Here is a 16,647-nt window from a genome sequence, read left to right as displayed (position 1 = left end):
CTCAGTGACACACCTACTCCAACAGGGCCACACCTTCTAATAGTGCCACTCCCTGGGACGAGCATATATAAACCATTACAATAAGTTAGATGTCTAGTTTGGGCAGATCTATCACTATACATGATCTACTTCTTGTTAGGGGCAGCTCCTCTTGCAGAAGCAGCAGAATTAACATCAAAATACAAACATGTGCCAGGCCTTCTGCCTTAAGCCCTGGAGTGCTGAGGCTGCAGGCATGTTCCATCACATCGGGCTTCATGTTTTCTTCCTGGTTTATCTGTTGATGGAACTCTAGGCTGGTTTTGAGGCCCTGCTTTCAATTTTTAAAAGATTTATTATTTTTTGTGTATATATGTGTGCCAGTATATGTACATAAGTGTGTGTGTGTGTGTGTGTGTGTCAGTGTATGTACTTCAGTGTGTGTGTGCCAGTGTATGTACATTTGCGTGTGTGTGTATGTCAGTGTATGTACATTTGTGTGTGTGTGTGCTTATGCATGTACTAGTGTATATACATCATGTGCACTCAGAAGAGTCTGAAGAAATCAAAAGAGAGTTAATAGTGGTTCTGAGAACTAAGCTCAGGTCCTCTCTAAGAGCAATAGTGCTCTTAACTCCTAAGCAATCTTTCCACTCTCTTGCCTTCAGTTATTTTGATATATACCCAGAAATGATATTTCTAGATCATATGGTAAATCTATTTTTAATTTTTTAAGTAATCATTGCACTGATTTCCATAGCAGCTACACCATTTTGTGCTCCCATCTACCATGTACAAGTGTTCCACTTTCTCCTCGCCTTTGCCACTTGTTATTTCTAATATTGGCCAGGACTGGGAAGAGGTGAGTTTCACACTCTTGAGCACAACCTGAAGGATTTTTTTAAAGGATGTATTACCACATACACACATGTGGGTGTTGGGAATTGAACCCTCCGGAAGAGCTGCAAATGTCCTTAACTGCTGAGCTGTGTGTAGTGGTTTGAAGAATGGCTTCCATAGACGCATATGTTTGAATGCTTAGTCAATAGGGAGTGGCACTATTTAAAGGGTTAGGAGGCGTGGCCTTGTTGAAGTGTGTCAATTTGGATGGGCTTTGAGGGTTCAGAAACCCAGCCAGGCCCAGTGGCCCTTGTGGATCCAGATGTAGAACTCTCAGCTACTTCTCTTCTCCAGACCATATATGACTGAGTGCCACCATGCTTCCCACCATAATGATAATTAAACCTTTGAAACTGTAATCAAGCCCTAATTAAATGCTTTCTTTTATAAGAGTTGTCATAGTCATGGTTTCTGTACTGGCTGGTTTTGTGTGTCAACTTGACACAGGCTAGAGTTATCACAGAGAAAGGAGCTTCAGTTGGGGAAGTGCCTCCATGAGATCCAGCTATGGGGCATTTTCTCAATTAGTGATCAAGGGGGGAGGGCCCCTTGTGGGTGGTACCACCTTTGGGCTGGTGCTCTTGGGTTCTATAAGAGAGCAGGCTGAGCAAGCCAGGAGAACCAAGCCAGTAAGGAACATCTCTCCATGGCCTCTGCATCAGCTCCTGCTTCCAACCCTGCTTGAGTTCCAGTCCTGACATCCTTTTGTGATGAACAGCAATGCAGAAGTGTAAGCTGAAAACCCTTTCCTCCCCAACTTGCTTCTTGGTCATGATGTTTGTGCAGGAATAGAAACCCTGACTAAGACAGTTTCTCTTTACGGCAATAGAACCCTGAATAAGATACTCTCTTTTTGGTGTAGGTAATATTTTAATGCAACTTTTTCAAAGATTTATTTATTTATTATATGTAAGTACATTGTAGCTATCTTCAGACACTCCAGAAAAGGGCATCAAATCTCATTATGGATGGTTGTGAGCCACCATATGGTTGCTAGGATTTGAACTCAGGCCCTTCAGAAGAGCAGTAAGTACTCTTAACTGCTGAGCCATCTCCCCAGCCCATTTTAATGCAGTTTTATTACTTTTTAAAAAAGATTTATTTATTATATATAAATACACTGTAGCTGTCTTCAGACACCAGAATAAGGTGTCAGATCTCTTTATGGATGGTTGTGAGCCACCATGTGGATGCTGGGATTTGAACTCATGGCCTTTGGAAGAGCAGTCGGTGCTCTTACCTGCTGAGCCATCTCTCCAGCCCTCTCCAGCCCATTTTAATGCAGTTTTATTACTTTTTAAAAAAGATTTATTTATTTTATGTATATGAGCACACTGTAGCTGTCTTCAGACACACCAGAAGATATCAGACCCCACTATGTCGTTGCTGGGAATTGAACTCACGACCTCTGGAAGAGCAGTCAGTGCTCTTAACTTCTGAGCCATCTCTCCAGTCCTTAATGCAATTTAAAAAAAGAGGTTGAAGTTGGCACTGGAGAGATGGCTCAGAAGTTAAGAACACTGGCTATAGTTCCAGAGGACCCTGGTTCCATTTCCAACATCCATATGGCAGTTCACAACAGTCTGTAACTTAGTTAGGCTTATTTTTTTCTGTCTCCCCCACACCTATCTCCTGGTGTTAGGATGGCTGTTGTCCACACTGCAGGCAAATGTCAGAAGAGGGTAGGACAAAGAAAGATGTCACTGGAGTCTGCCCCCTGTAACTTGGAAGGCACAACCTTTCTCAAAAGTTTCCCAGCTGACAGTTTCTTATATTTCATTGGCTAGAATGGGAATCCAGTATTTCCCTCTTTAAAAGCTAAATCATTCTTTTTAAGGAAGGAACGGAAAAGCCTAAAACAGAATCGCAGAAGTAGGAGACAAAGTCTTAAAAGCTGAGAAGAAAGTTTTTTATTTTTAGAGGAGACAGAAAACCAAGGGGTAAAAGTAAGGAGACTTTCCTCCCTGGTAAACATTTTAGAAACCTTTGAACATTTTTACTTATTAAATTTATGTATAATTATTTTCTGTGTTTTTGTGTGTGGTGTTTGGAGCATACATATGCACTGTGATCTGAGTGTGGAGATCAGAGGAGAGCTTTGTGGAGTTCGTTTTCTCCCACTTTTTTTTTCCTAGACAGGGTTCTCTGTAGCATCTCCCACTTTTAATGGGTTCTGGAGATCAAGGTTATCAGGCTTGTGTGTCAGGTGCTCATCTGTGGAGTCATCTCACCAGCCCTGAGAAACCTTTACTCTCTGATGTGTATTGTAACTATTTCATCCCTTCTCAAGCCACTTTCTCCAATAAGCCATGTGGGTTATTCGGGGAAAAGATGGGTTACCCTAGGTCAAGTTGGTGCTGAATGTGCCGGCACATGTTGTAGTTCACACAGGAAGACAAACGTTGACAGTCATAGAGACCCTGTTTTAAGAATGAGAAAAGTGAGTTACATTTGGCTCTTCAGTGTAAAGTTCTTTGTGCCTCGTCACCAAGTTAGTTACTTAGCCTGGAGCTGTGGCTCAGTTGGTAGAGGACTTGCCTAGAATGTATGAGGCTTCATGCTCCATCCTTAGCACCATAGAGACTCTGCCCGGCACATACCTGTAATCCTAGTACTCAGAAGGTAGAAATGGGAAGATCAGAAGTTCAAAGCCAGCCTCGGATGAGATTCTGTCTCAAAAAAAGTTAGTTATTTCTTCTCCCCCTTTTGACGTATGTTTGTTTGTGGAGGGAGGGGGGTGGTGTGGCCAGATGTCAGAGGACAACTTGGAGGAGTTGGTTCTCTCCTTTCACCATGTGAATCACAGGGATCTGACTCTGGACATCAGGCAAACACCTTTACCCACTGAGCTATCTTACCCGAAGCTTACCAATTTGGCTAGCTAGCCACCTTGACCTGGGGATGCCCCTGTCTCTGCCTTCTAAATGATGGCATTACAGGTGGGATGGCTTTTTTGTAGGTTCTGGTCCTCAATGCTTATTTGACAAGTGCTTTGTTTACTGAACCCTTCTCCTTAGCCATTGATCTTAATTTTTCTAAAGGGTTGACAGTGGCAGCCACAAGATGGTGTTCCACAATTCCCAGGTTACTCAGTGCTGTGTGAGTGGTGAGTCCTAGACACTATTATAGAATGGAAGATATTTTTACAAATGGAAAGTACATTTTAGGCCTCAGAAGTTGTTCTTATTCAGAAAAACACATAGAAAGCATGTACAGTTATCATCATAGAGAAAGCTGAATTTAATGACCTATAATTGAGACACAGCTGGCATTGGAGGGACTGATATCATGGATGCCAGGGGTTTGTCAAGGAACTAAAGGACTATTTTAGTATACATATATGTTAGAAACAAGTAACTCCTGATATCTAGGCACAATCTCACACCTTATACTCTTTCAGTTCTTGTGAAAGTGGCAGTTTTGAGGACCCTTTGCCTGTGCAGTGATGTGCTATGAGGGAAATGACTCTTGTTCTTATCTTTACTTGCCCCTGGACAGAGCTCATTCTTCTCTTGATGAGGACCTGGAAAGATTGCTGCAGTCACCTGAGGAGAACACAGTACTTCTGGACCCTACCAAGGGCTCTACAAGGTTCTCTTTCCCTTCTAAGGAATCATTTTCTTGTGTTTCATAGGGAAAAAGCATACAAGGTCATAGAAGGCTCCATAAGCTCCCAGTTTCTATCTTTTTTTCAGAAAGTAGTTAGGCTTTCAATTTCTTGGAGATGTATTTCTGGTGATGGCTTTGCCCTGCTGCGGATTGGCCAGTCCTGACATTTGTCCTCACTCAGACCTGCCTCTCTTCCTCCAGCCATCTGCTCTCCCAGGACACTGATTATCAGACTGGTATCAGAGTGCTCAGATTGGATTTTAGCCTGTCACCTTCAACATTTTCATCAGTCCTTTGCGATAAGACAGAAAAGACATCTGTATCCAATTTTCACATGACACAAGTGGATTAGAAGTGGATGTTAATGTGACAGATGATAGACTGAAAATCCAAAATTACTGTGACAGGTGGAGTGTTTAAAAGATAAGGACAAAGCCACGCATGACTGTTGCATGATCTGTAGTTTCAGCTACTCAGAAGTCTAAAACTAAGCTTGCCCAGAAGCTCCAAGTCAGCCAAGGATCACAGGGCCACAGGATCTCAGGCGAACAAAAATGTAACCTAACCGGACAAATGACACTTCAAAGATTGATACGTTTTAGATCCAAAAGTATACAATGTGGAAAACCAAGCCAACTGGATAATTTTTTTTTTAAATTGGAAATTGCTAACTATAATTATGTTGAGGGAAGTAAGTCTTAATTCACATACCCAGCACTTAGTTTCTGAAAAAGTCGATATAGCATTAATGCTGGATAAACAGAAATGAGCTATTCAGATCAGAGAAGTTCACCACAGGTCACACATGTGCTATTGGAGGACTCCTAGGACACATTTCTAAATGGATGTCAGCAGTCAACAGAGAGGACACCCAATAGTCCCAGGTCTGGAAATCAGGTCGTAGGAGAGCAGCTGAGGAGCCAGGGAGACTCGGCCTGAAAAGAGCCGATGAGTGGAGAATTTGATAGCTTCCCTCAGTTACCTGAAACACTGAAGTGAACAGCGGCTGCTTGCTGTCTGATGCCCCAAAGGATACAGCTGGTGCACTAGATGTTGCAAAGTAACCTTTTCGTATTAGAGAAGCATGGTTTTCTAATGGCCACAGTTGTCATAGAGAAGAAACAGCCTTTCCATTTCAACAGAGGTGCAGCTGCTCAGGTGGACTTGATGACTGTGGTCTTGGGTGTTTGAACAGAAGTAGAAGATAAACGTAAAGGCCTTTGCCCACTCTCGAGTGTCTGATTATGTCCGTTAAGGTTAAAAGAGGAAAAAGCCCCCTTTTGCCCTAGGTGACTATCTTCTCCCCACCCCAGAGGTGGCTGTTTCTGCTTTCAAGGGGAATGTGGATTAAACTGTGAGATGCTTACTTAGATTTCTCATATCACAGGGGCCTTGAAGGACATGAAGACAAGGTGGTGAACACTAACTTGAAAGAGAATGCTGATAATAAAAGGGAAATGCTTTTTATTTTCCCTTTGAGACTAGCTATATAGTGTTAATGTTGATACAGTCTGATTATATAGACTTTAGAACTAATTAGGTATGTAATTTTCTGTGCCTTAGTTTTTCTCATCACACAATGTAGATGTAGTAGTAACTGTTTCATACAGTTCAGAAAAAAAGTAAGTTAACATACATTTAAACTAGACTTATCTGGCATGGTAACACATGCCTTTAATCCCAACTCACTGGAGACAGAGGGATACAGGTCACGGTGAGTTCATGGCCAGCCTGGTTTACTTAGTGAGTCCCAGGCCAATTAGGGATATATAGGGAAACTTGTCTGTAAGCAAATAAATAAATAATGAAAATAAAAGATATACAAAATCTAAAGGTAAATAGAGATAAATACTTTCTCTTTAAACACTTGCCCTGTAGGAGCACACACTATTACTAAGTACTCTATGCTTACTTCTGAATATAGGCTGTGTTTTAATGCCCTAAATCATTGTCATTAAAGGGAGAGAAAAATCGAAGTCCAAGATGTTGTTGAACAGAAGAGAAAAAAGAAAGAAAGCATCAAGCCAGAGAGAAGGAAATCAGACAGTTTTTTAGGTTCTTTGGAAGAAGGTATGGATGAATAATTATATGTAGTCTGTAGTCCTTGGACTTTGATGACTATCAAAGCTTTTAAGAAATGTTTCCCAGATGCTATATACAATCTTACAACCTGGGATAATTTCCTTTTCCTTGAAGTTCAGGTCAGCATTTGTCGTAACATCAATTTTGAGGGTTTTTCTTTTGTTTTTGTTTTATCCTTTTTTACTTTTTTTGGCATTACCTTTCTTTTTTTTTTTTTTGCTGGATATTTTATTTATTTACATTTCAAATATTATCCCCTTTCCCAGTTTCCTCTCCACAAACCTCCTATCCCATCCCCTCTCCTGCTTCTATAAAGGTGCTCCTCCACTTACCCACTCCCACCTCATCACCCTGGCGTTCCCCTACACTGGGACTTTGAGCCTTCACAGGACCAAGGGCATCTCTTACCACTGATGCCAGATAAGGCTATCCTCTGCTACATATGCAGCTAGAGCCATGGGTCCCTCCAAGTATACTCTTTAGTTGGTGTTTAGTCCCTGGGAGCTCTGGGGGGTCTGGTTGGTTGATATTGTTCTTCCTATGGGGTTTCACACCCCTTCAGCTCCTTCAGTCCTTTCCCTAACTCCTCCATTGCAGTCCCTGTGCTCAATCCAATGGTTGGCTCTAAGCATCCATATCTGTATTTGTCAGGCTCTGGCAAAGCCTTTCAGGAGACAGCTATATCAGACTCCTGTCAACAAGTACTTATTGGCATGTGCAATAGTGTCTGGGTCTGGTTTCTGTATGTGGGATGGATCCCTAGGTAAGGCAGTCTCTGGATGGCCTTTCCTTCAGTCTCTGCTCTATACTTTGTCCCTGTATTTCCTTTATACAGAAGCAATTCTGGGTTAAAAATGAGTAGGTGGTGCCATCCCTCCACCCCCCGGTGGGGGCCTTGCCTAACCTCTGGATATGGTCTCTACAGGTTCCCCTTCCCCTTTGTTGGACATTCTCATCCCTGTTGGGTCCTAGCAGCTATCCCCAGTTCCTCATCCCCCATTGCTACATACCTCTGTTTTTTGCTTGTTTGTTTGTTTGTTTGGTTTGTTGGTTGGTTGGTTGGTTTTTCGAGACAGGGTTTCTCTGTATAGCCCTGGCTGTCCTGGAACTCATTCTGTAGATTGGCCTCGAACTCAGAAATCCACCTGTCTCCACCTCCCAAGTGCTGGGATTAAAGGCATGTGCCACCACTACCTGGCCACACCTCTGTTGAGACAGGGTCTCACTCTAGCCCAGTTGGCCTCAAACTCAAGGCAGTCAGTCCTCTTACCTAGCAGGTGCTGTGATTGCAGCCATGGGCCAACACTCCTGGCTTTTCAGTTCTGTTTCTAAAACAAGCCGTGGGCCAGCCTCAATCTGTATGTTGTCTTTAGAGCTATTTTGCATTTAAATGTATTCAAAAGAACTTTAAATTTACTGGAACTTTAAATTTACTGGAGGTAGAAGCAGGAGTATCACCCACGGATTTTATGGCCAGCCAGGGAGAACCTGTCAGAAAACAATAAAAACCAAGGGCTTGTAGAGTGCCTAACGGTTCTTATCACCAAGCCTGAGGGACCAAAGTTTGATCCCCAGAACCCACATAGAAGAAGGAGAGATCCAACTCCAATAAGTTGTCCTCTAACCTCCTATGCCCGTGTGCACATACATGCACATAAATATAACCTCCTTCATATGCCCATGTGCACACACATGCACATAAATATATAATACAACTTCTTAAGCATTTTAAATTTGGCTTAGATGAGTACTGGGGAAATCATATATTATAGAATTTAAATGGATTTTACAAATAATAAAAATGTTATAAATTAACCTTAACTTCAAAACTATCTTAGCTGGGCGGTGGTGGTGCACGCCTGTAATCCCAGCACTATGGGAGGCAGAGGCAGGTGGATTTCTGAGTTTGAGGTCAGCCTGGTCTACAGAGTGAGTTCCAGGACAGCCAGGGCTACACAGAGAAAACCTGTCTCAAAAACAAAACAAAACAAAACAAAACAAAAACAAAAAAACAAAACAAAAAAACACCAAAAAAAAAAAAAACCTATTGTAATATAGTTCGAGGCTTCTAGTTTATCTTTATAAATGATTCCCTCTTCTATGTTTACTTTACTTGGGGACTGAGATGTTCACCCTTCTGAGTCATGTAGTGTCCCTGACATCTTTTCCCTAGTCCTTTCGTGTCCTTCCCCTGCCCTGGTTTGTGCTTTATGCCTCAGGATGCTGACCTTAGTGTACTGTGTGTCATTGACTTTCAGAGGACAAGGAAATTGTTCCTCACTTCCTCTCCTGCCTCTGAACACCTTGCATCTGGTAACCATGGCATCCCTCATAAGTAGCCTGCCTTTCCTAGCTCCAGTTCTCCCTACCTGCTGTCCCATCCCCACTGTTAGCTGCTTTCCATTTAGGCTTCCCACAGCTGTAGGCAAAAGAAGCTCTGTCAGTCCTTGTTTGTTCCCTTAACTCTAATTATACCTTTGTGTATAGGCACTTTGTTAAGGAATCTTTATCTGTACCAGCTATGTGTACATTTTATTTCCTCCAGAAATCTGACTGGCACAGAGCCCAGAGGATGTGGATGTTTAGCCAAGAGTGGATTCACTAGAACGATAACTCAGGGGACTGGGAAAGGGAATGCAGGGACTTTTGGATTAGTGTCAGGCATTGCTGTGGCAGGGAGCTATAGGACATTAGGAGAAGAAGCCGTTTTCTATTTTAGGAAACAGTTTGCATTTTTAGAAAAGTCACATCTAGAGTGGAACAAGTAGGTAAACAGCACACTGAGCTCGAGAGCACCCCAGTGTGAGTGCGAAGTCTGACTGCCCTCGACCTAGAAAGTAACCAGGCTTTATTTTTCTCTTTCTTCCTCTGTGTTCCATCAAGATGAACTAAAACCCTGTTTTTGGAAGCGACTGGGTTGGTCTGAACCTTCCAGGTAATGAGATAGCGTGTTTATAGGTCAGAGTTTGTTGTTTATAGCGTGCATGAGCAGACTTAAAATATTTACCAGTATCTAAATAAATATCACTAAAATATCACTAACAGACTGAATTCATACCAAGCTGATCAGTTTAAAGTTTTATATATCTTTATTTTTTTTGATAAAAGCAAGGTGACGTTAATGCCAACTTTGCTTAAATAAGTGATAGCTGTTCAAGTTTTCATATACAGAGAGTATGAAAGATGTTGCTGCTATCAGTTGCTTTGTAGTCATTTTGCATTTCCAAGATACATGTGTTGATACTATCCGCCTTGATTATACAGACTGAAATTCCTTTCTTATGACTTAAGTTGAATAGGAAAGTGTGTGTGTGTGTATGTGTGTGTGTGTATGTGTTTTCTAAATACGTACTGGGCTTAGGAAATGAGATTAGTGTCAGAATGCCTGCCTGGTTTATATGAGGTCTGGGATGTGGCCCTAAGCAGTGCACAAGAATTTTTAAAAGTACATATGAACTCAAAAATCTTCCCTTTTTTTTCCCTTAAAATATATGCACACAGGATAATTGTGCTGGACCAGAGCGACTTGTCAGACTGACTGAACAGGACCGTGCGTGCACTGTGGCTCTGGCCTCCTTTCTTCTCTGCTTCAGTGGCCTCAAGACAGTAGTTCCAGTCTGTAACTCACACTTTGTTCAGCTGCTACTATGAGCACAATAATGTGGCACTGTCATGTGTAGCATGCTTAATCATTTGTTTTAAATCAGGTTTCTGAAAAGTGCAAAGTAACCATAATGGCAAACATTTTAATTTTGTTCAGAATGGCTTTTGTTTTTATTGATGTAAATTTTTGAAACCATAATTTTGTTCTATAATAAAGTGTTTACTTTGATGCTAGTTAGGTGCCAGTTGTGAAAAATCTATTTTTGTGCATTAGTTAGGGGTTTGGGAAGATTGCTGAATTTCCCTTCTGGCTAGAACAAGCTTACAAGGAGATATCAGGAATACCCTAATGTATTTTCTAAGACAAACAACATCATCTCCACACATTTTGGAGTGTGTATCTCACATCATCAGGGGACAAGAAGAATGGAACTGGAAAAACTAAAAATGAGTGCTTTCTCTCATTTAGCCTTTTTGTGACGATTAGTCAGATGAATATGCTATCTAGACGGGGTCCATGTAGAATTTTCACAATTAGCAACTTTTCTAGGAAGCATTACACTGTTGTATAGTAATAGCATTTGATTTTTGTCTTGGTAGGTAGTAGGCCTTGGTTGTGGAAACAGAGTAGCTCCTGTTAGAGATGAGCATACTCATACGTTTTTTAGATTGCAGAAAATTTCTTCTGCACAGATAAAATAGCAAGTACACATTTGTTTGGTTGCTTGCTATTGTAACCAGAGGAAAACCATCAGAAAACTAGTAAGTTACATGGACATGTGGTAGCTCATGAATTTTAGCCTATAATTCTAGCACTTGGGAAGCTAAGTCAGAAGGATTGCTGTGATTCATACCCACTCTGAGAAGTGTGAGACCCTTCCAAAAGGAAGCAAACAAGATGGCTCGGCGTGTAAAGCACTTGTCAGGCCTGACAGCCTCAGTTTGGTCACCAGGAACTGCATGAGAGATGGAGAGAACTGGTGCTCAGAGGTGGTTCTCTGGTCTTCCTCCATATACACAGAATGAATGAATGAATGAATGAATGAATGAATGAATGAATGAATATAATAAAAAATTGAAAAGCAAGCAACAAAACAATACCAACCCAAGTCTACAGATACTACACGTGAGGAGCTGTGACTGCAGAGACTTATAGTCTTTCTCTTCCAAGCTTACTCTAGTTGATGAGGCAAATGCAAGAATGTGGATACCAGTAGCAGACTCCATGAGAAATGGGGCTTATGTAGTTGTGACATTGTCAATTCATAAGCGTAAGATCACTCTAATGCTTACTGGTGAGAATTTCAATCTAGGTTGGGTATGGTGGATCATAGCTTTAAGCACAGATCTTGGAGGCAGAGGCAGGTGGATTTCTGTGAGTTTGAGGCCAGCCTGGTCTGCAAAGTGAGTTCAGGACAGCCAGAGCTGTGTGTGTGTGTGTGTGTGTGTGTGTGTGTGTGTACATGTGTAACGGTGCATGTTTGAAGGCCCAGGGTTGATGTCAGGAATCTTTAATTGCAGTCTACCTTATTCTTTGAAGCAGCGCCTCTCACTGTTATGGCTACGCTAGCTAGGTAGCTTGCTCCTGAGATCCTGTCTCTGTGTTCCAAGCCCTGGGATTATAATGTGCATTTATCTAGTGGTTTGAAGATCTGAGCTAGTCCCCATGATAGTGCACCAAGTGCAATCACGGAACCATCTCCCTATTCCCAAACATTCTTCTGTGTTCATCTCTTTCCATAAGCATTCACATGTTGATTTTCTTATGTTTAAAAATTATCCCCCCCCCCCATCTAGACCTGTACTCTCAGGAATCAAAGGCTGGAAAACTACAATTTGATGGCCAGGGTGGACTGCAGAGTAAGTTCAAGACCAGCCTGACTACAAAAGCACCATAGCAGGTTACAGAGACGGTTCAACAGTTAAAACCTTGCTCTTTTAGAGGTCTGGCGTTCAGTTTCTAGAACTCATCCCAGGTAGACTGTTTTTAAGTCTAGCTCCAGATGAGACACCTTTTTTTTTCCTGGCTGCCACAGGTACTCAAATACATGTGGTGCACACATACATGTAAATTTAAAAAATAATAAATCTCACCCAGTCATGATGATGCACAGCTTTAATCTCCAAGTTTAAGATGCAGAGGCAGGTGGATCTGAGTTCAAGGCCAGCCTAATTTACAAAATGAGTTCCAAAAACAGATAAGGCTATACAGCGAGAGACCCTGCCTCCAAAAAATTGCTCGAACCAAAGAACAATAACAATGAATTTTAAAGTAGCAATCAAACAAGAGACAGTGTTGTCACCAGGTTGGATGATGGGCCATGAAGCAGGTGGCCAGGAGAAGTGGACCCTGAGGATAACCCAGGAAAGAATCAAACAGCAAGTAACAAGGGACATATGGCTGGGATTTAAATTAGAATAGCTCAAAACCTGGACGATCTAGGCTTATAGTTTATAAATAAAAGGATTTTGTGTTTTCTATAGAGGCTAACAATACATAATTCCTAGTACCCACTACCTGGATATCTTTAGTGCCTTGCCTCCTGCCTCTCCTCAGGGCACACTAGAATTTGGGTCCCATTTCTTCAGAAGTTAGTTACTCAGGTCACCAGTGTCTTCCGTATTCCTAAATCACACAGTCAACTTTTGCCCAATGATAATTTTTCTCTCCACTTACTTCCTCAGTCTCATTGATGTTAGACGCTGGTTTTTCTTCTCCATCTGACTATTGCTCGTCAGCCTCCACCTCTAGCTTTTCTCTGAACATTTTCTCCTAAATGACTGATGGTATGAATGAGAATGGCCCCCAGAGAGTCATACATTTGCATACTTAGTCCCTAGTCCTTTGGGAGGATTACGAGCTATGGCCTTACATGCAGTAGGTGTGTTGCTGGGGTCAGGCTTCAGAAGCCCATGCCAGGCCCACGTCTTCCTCCCCAGCCTTTATGAGACCTCGAGCTCAGTCCCACGCTTGTCCACCTCCTGCCATGATGATTGTGAACGAGCCCTCTGAAATTGTAAGCAAGCTGCCAGTTAAACGCTTTCCTTTGTAAGCGTTGCCTTGGTCATGGTGTCTTCACAGCACAGAGCAGTGGCCTAGTTGACTTCCATGGCTTTGGTCATCCGGCATGCTCTAGCAGTCCTGTGTGGTGAGCACTAGGCCTCTGATGGGAGTCCATGCGCTCGCCGTACACTTGGTGCCTCCTCGTGGATTTATTTTAGGTAACTCACTTGTCCAGCCAACACTGAGCTCACCGTGTTCGGCTTGCTAGTTTTTGGCTTCTCCTTCCACTCAGTATTAGTGTCATGTTACCCACTCACTCAAATCGGAGATCCAGATACCATCATTGACTCTCAATTACATTAGATTTACAATCTCAACTCATTACACTTTAAAAAAAAATCAGTAAAGACTTGTTTGTTTCAAGCTGGGCGTGGTGACACAGGATTACAGTCTCAGAGGCTGAGGCAGGAAGATTTTAGAGAGCTCGAGTTCGAACCAGTCTGGTCTACAGAGTGAGGATCCCTTTCTACCAGACAAACAAACTTTAACCTCCAAACTGTAGGTTCCTTATTCTCACCTCTCCCGTTTTTGTTGCCACTGCCCATCCAGCAGCCTTCCCAAGGGGCTCCTTCCAGCTAGTATATGCCTCCTTTAAGGCTGGCCTTGAACTTCTGATCCTCCTGAATCTGCCTTTCAAGTGCTGGAATTACAGGTACTTGACACCATGCCTGCCTTATAAATCTTTGTAACGTGTCCTTATTGCATGCTGGGGAATCTTCTGGGTATATGCCCAGGAGAGGTATAGCAGGGTCCTCTGGAAGTGTCATGCCCAGTTTTCTTAGGAACCGCCAGACTGATTTCCAGAGTGGTTGTACCATCTTACAACCCCACCAGCAGTGAAGGAGTGTTCCTCTTTCTCCACATCCTCGCCAACACCTGCCCTCTCCTGAGTTTTTAACCTTAGCCATTCTGACTGGTGTGAGGTGAAATCTCAGGGTTGTTTTGATCTGCATTTCCCTAATGGTTAATGATGTTGAGCATTTCCATGCTCCACTATGTTCGTAGCAGCCTTATTTATAATAGCCAGAAGCTGGAAAGAACCCAGATATCCTTCAGTGGAGGAATGGATACAGAAAATGTGGTATATATACACAATGGAGTACTATTCAGCAATGAAAAACAATGAATTCATGAATTTTTTAGGCAAATGGATGGAACTGGAAAATATCATCCTAAGCGAGGTAACGCAAATCACAAAAGAATACACATGGAATGCAATCATTGATAAGTGGATATTAATTATCCCTGAAGCTCTGAATACTGAAGATACAATTAGCATATCAAATGATTCCCATGAAGAAGGAAGAAGAGGGCCCGAATCCAGTATTGTAGGGGAGTACCAGGACAGAGAAAAGGAAGAGGGAAAGACAGGAGAATGGATGGAGAGAAGAGGACTTATGGAACATATGGGAGGGTGGGGAACTGGGAAAGGGGAAGGCTTTTAGAATGTAAACAAAGAATATAGAAAATAAATAAAAAAAATTAAAAAAAACTTTGTAATAACCCTACATGTCTATAGGTCACTGCCCTAGGCCTTCAAGCATTGATGAGCCAAGCCAAGTCTGCGTTCTGGAGTTTACCCAGCTACTCAGCGACAAAATGGTAATAATGGTAAATGCTGTAATGATAATAAGGTAAAATGATATTAATTGCATCTGGATGTTAGGACGCAACTTAATGGGGATGGAGAGATGGCTCAGTGGTTAGGAGTACTCACTGCTCTTCTGAAGGTTCTGAGTTCAATTCCCAGCAGCCATTTGACCTCTCATGATGATGTATTCTGACATGCAGATGTACATGCAGACAAAGTATATACATAAAATACATAAACAAATTAGTCTTTTAAAAAAAACAGGCACCGCCCAGCGGTGGTGGTGGCACATGCCTGTAAGGCCTGTAATACAGGAGGCACAGGCAGGCGGATTTCTGAGTTTGAGGCCAGCCTGGTCTACAGAGTAAGTTCCAGGACAGCCAAGGCTATACAGAGAAACTCTGTCTCGAAAAAACCAAATCCAAAAAACCAAAAAAAATAAAAAATAAAAAAATAAAGCAGACAGGCACCTTAACATTAAAGTATTCAAGGGAAGCTGCTCTGAAGATGTAACCTTTGACTCTGGAAGGATGGGAGAGAGCCAGCCTTGCGTCTGGAGGAGGAGCATCAGCACCAAGAGCAGGTATGTAGCTCCATGGGGCACACTGGACTGAGGCGTGAAAGGCCAGCATGCATAGAATACCAGTGTGATGGAGAGGCAGAGCAGTTGGAGGAAGCTGTCCAGAAGGGGCGGTGAGGGGCTGGGTGGTGAGGGGCTGGGTGTGCTTCCACAGGGCCTGGCTTTGATTCCCAGCACCCATATGGCAGTTCACAACTGTAATTCCAGTCCCTGGGGGATCTGAAGTCAGCTTCTGGCATGCATGACACCAGGTGGACAAATGGTGCACAAACTTAAACGTGGGCAAAACACCCACCTACCTACGAAATACGGTAAAGACGGATGACTAAGCAAAACATAGACCACACAAAATGTAGGAACTGTTAGAAAACTCTCATTCTTCTCTAATAGCTAACACAATGCGTTGTTGTTCTTGTTTTGCAATAGGACCTTCTGTATTCCAGGCCTAGCTTTCAATTTATGTTGAGTCTGACACTGAACTTGTGAATCTTCCTCCATCTTCTGAGTGCCAAGATTATAGGCCTTTATCAGCACTCCATTTTATTCTAGCTCAGGCTGGAATCTGTTTGACAAGTACCCTGACAACTAATCTATATCTCCAACCACAATGACCTTTCATTTTTTTTGGTGCATGTATAGAAGCTATATGCACACGTGTGCCCAGGTATATGAGTGTTTGTGTTGGAGGCAGAAGTCACCACCGTATCGTCCTCTATTGCTCCTCGCATTGATTTTTTTGAGATCGGAGCTCTTACTGATTCTGGAGCACATTGATTGGTTAGAATGGCTGGCTGTTGGGCTCTAGAGATCTGCCTTTGCCTCCTCAAGCACTGGGTCACCTTTTTAGGAGTCTTCGTGTGTGCACAGGAAGCACTTGAGTGAGTCATCATTCCCCTCCACAGTGATCGTTTTGCTCTGGATCGTGCTCAGGTCTGTGCCTATGGCTCTTAGAGAAAGAGGAGTTCTCTTAGCTCTTTAAATACACTGTGGCATGCACTGCCCTTGAGTATCTAGCTTTATTAATTTCTCCAGAGAATCTTCTTAACATTTTTGAACCTGTAAGATTCTCTACTAGTATTCTGCCTGCCTACCTTGTTCTAACCAAATTCATAGACCAAATTGTCACACACACACACACACACACACCACATTAGCCTATGCCTTTAAATCCAGCACTTGGGAGGCAGAGGCTGGTAGATCTCTGGATCTCAGGAGGACAACCTGGTCTACATAGCAATT

The 16,647-nt window shown here is 42.5% G+C and overlaps 1 protein-coding gene across 1 annotated transcript in view; it reads left to right on the top strand.

The window, feature by feature from the left end:
• Tex14 (testis expressed 14, intercellular bridge forming factor) overlaps window positions 1-10,356 on the top strand; it is a 79,785-nt gene extending 69,429 nt beyond the window's left edge. Inside the window, exons 27-30 of the mRNA XM_052197675.1 lie at window positions 4,378-4,470; window positions 6,449-6,558; window positions 9,454-9,505; window positions 10,072-10,356. Coding sequence (XP_052053635.1) covers window positions 4,378-4,470; window positions 6,449-6,558; window positions 9,454-9,505; window positions 10,072-10,108 — 292 coding nt within the window. The 3' untranslated portion in view covers window positions 10,109-10,356. The remainder of the gene's footprint in view (window positions 1-4,377; window positions 4,471-6,448; window positions 6,559-9,453; window positions 9,506-10,071) is intronic.
• The last annotated feature ends 6,291 nt before the right edge of the window (window positions 10,357-16,647 follow it).

The sequence above is a fragment of the Apodemus sylvaticus genome, chromosome 10 (genome assembly GCF_947179515.1).
Source record: "Apodemus sylvaticus chromosome 10, mApoSyl1.1, whole genome shotgun sequence".
NCBI lineage: Eukaryota > Metazoa > Chordata > Mammalia > Rodentia > Muridae > Apodemus > Apodemus sylvaticus.
The sequence above is the reverse complement of the archived record's forward strand: the minus strand, read 5'-3'. Positions and strand labels throughout refer to the sequence as shown.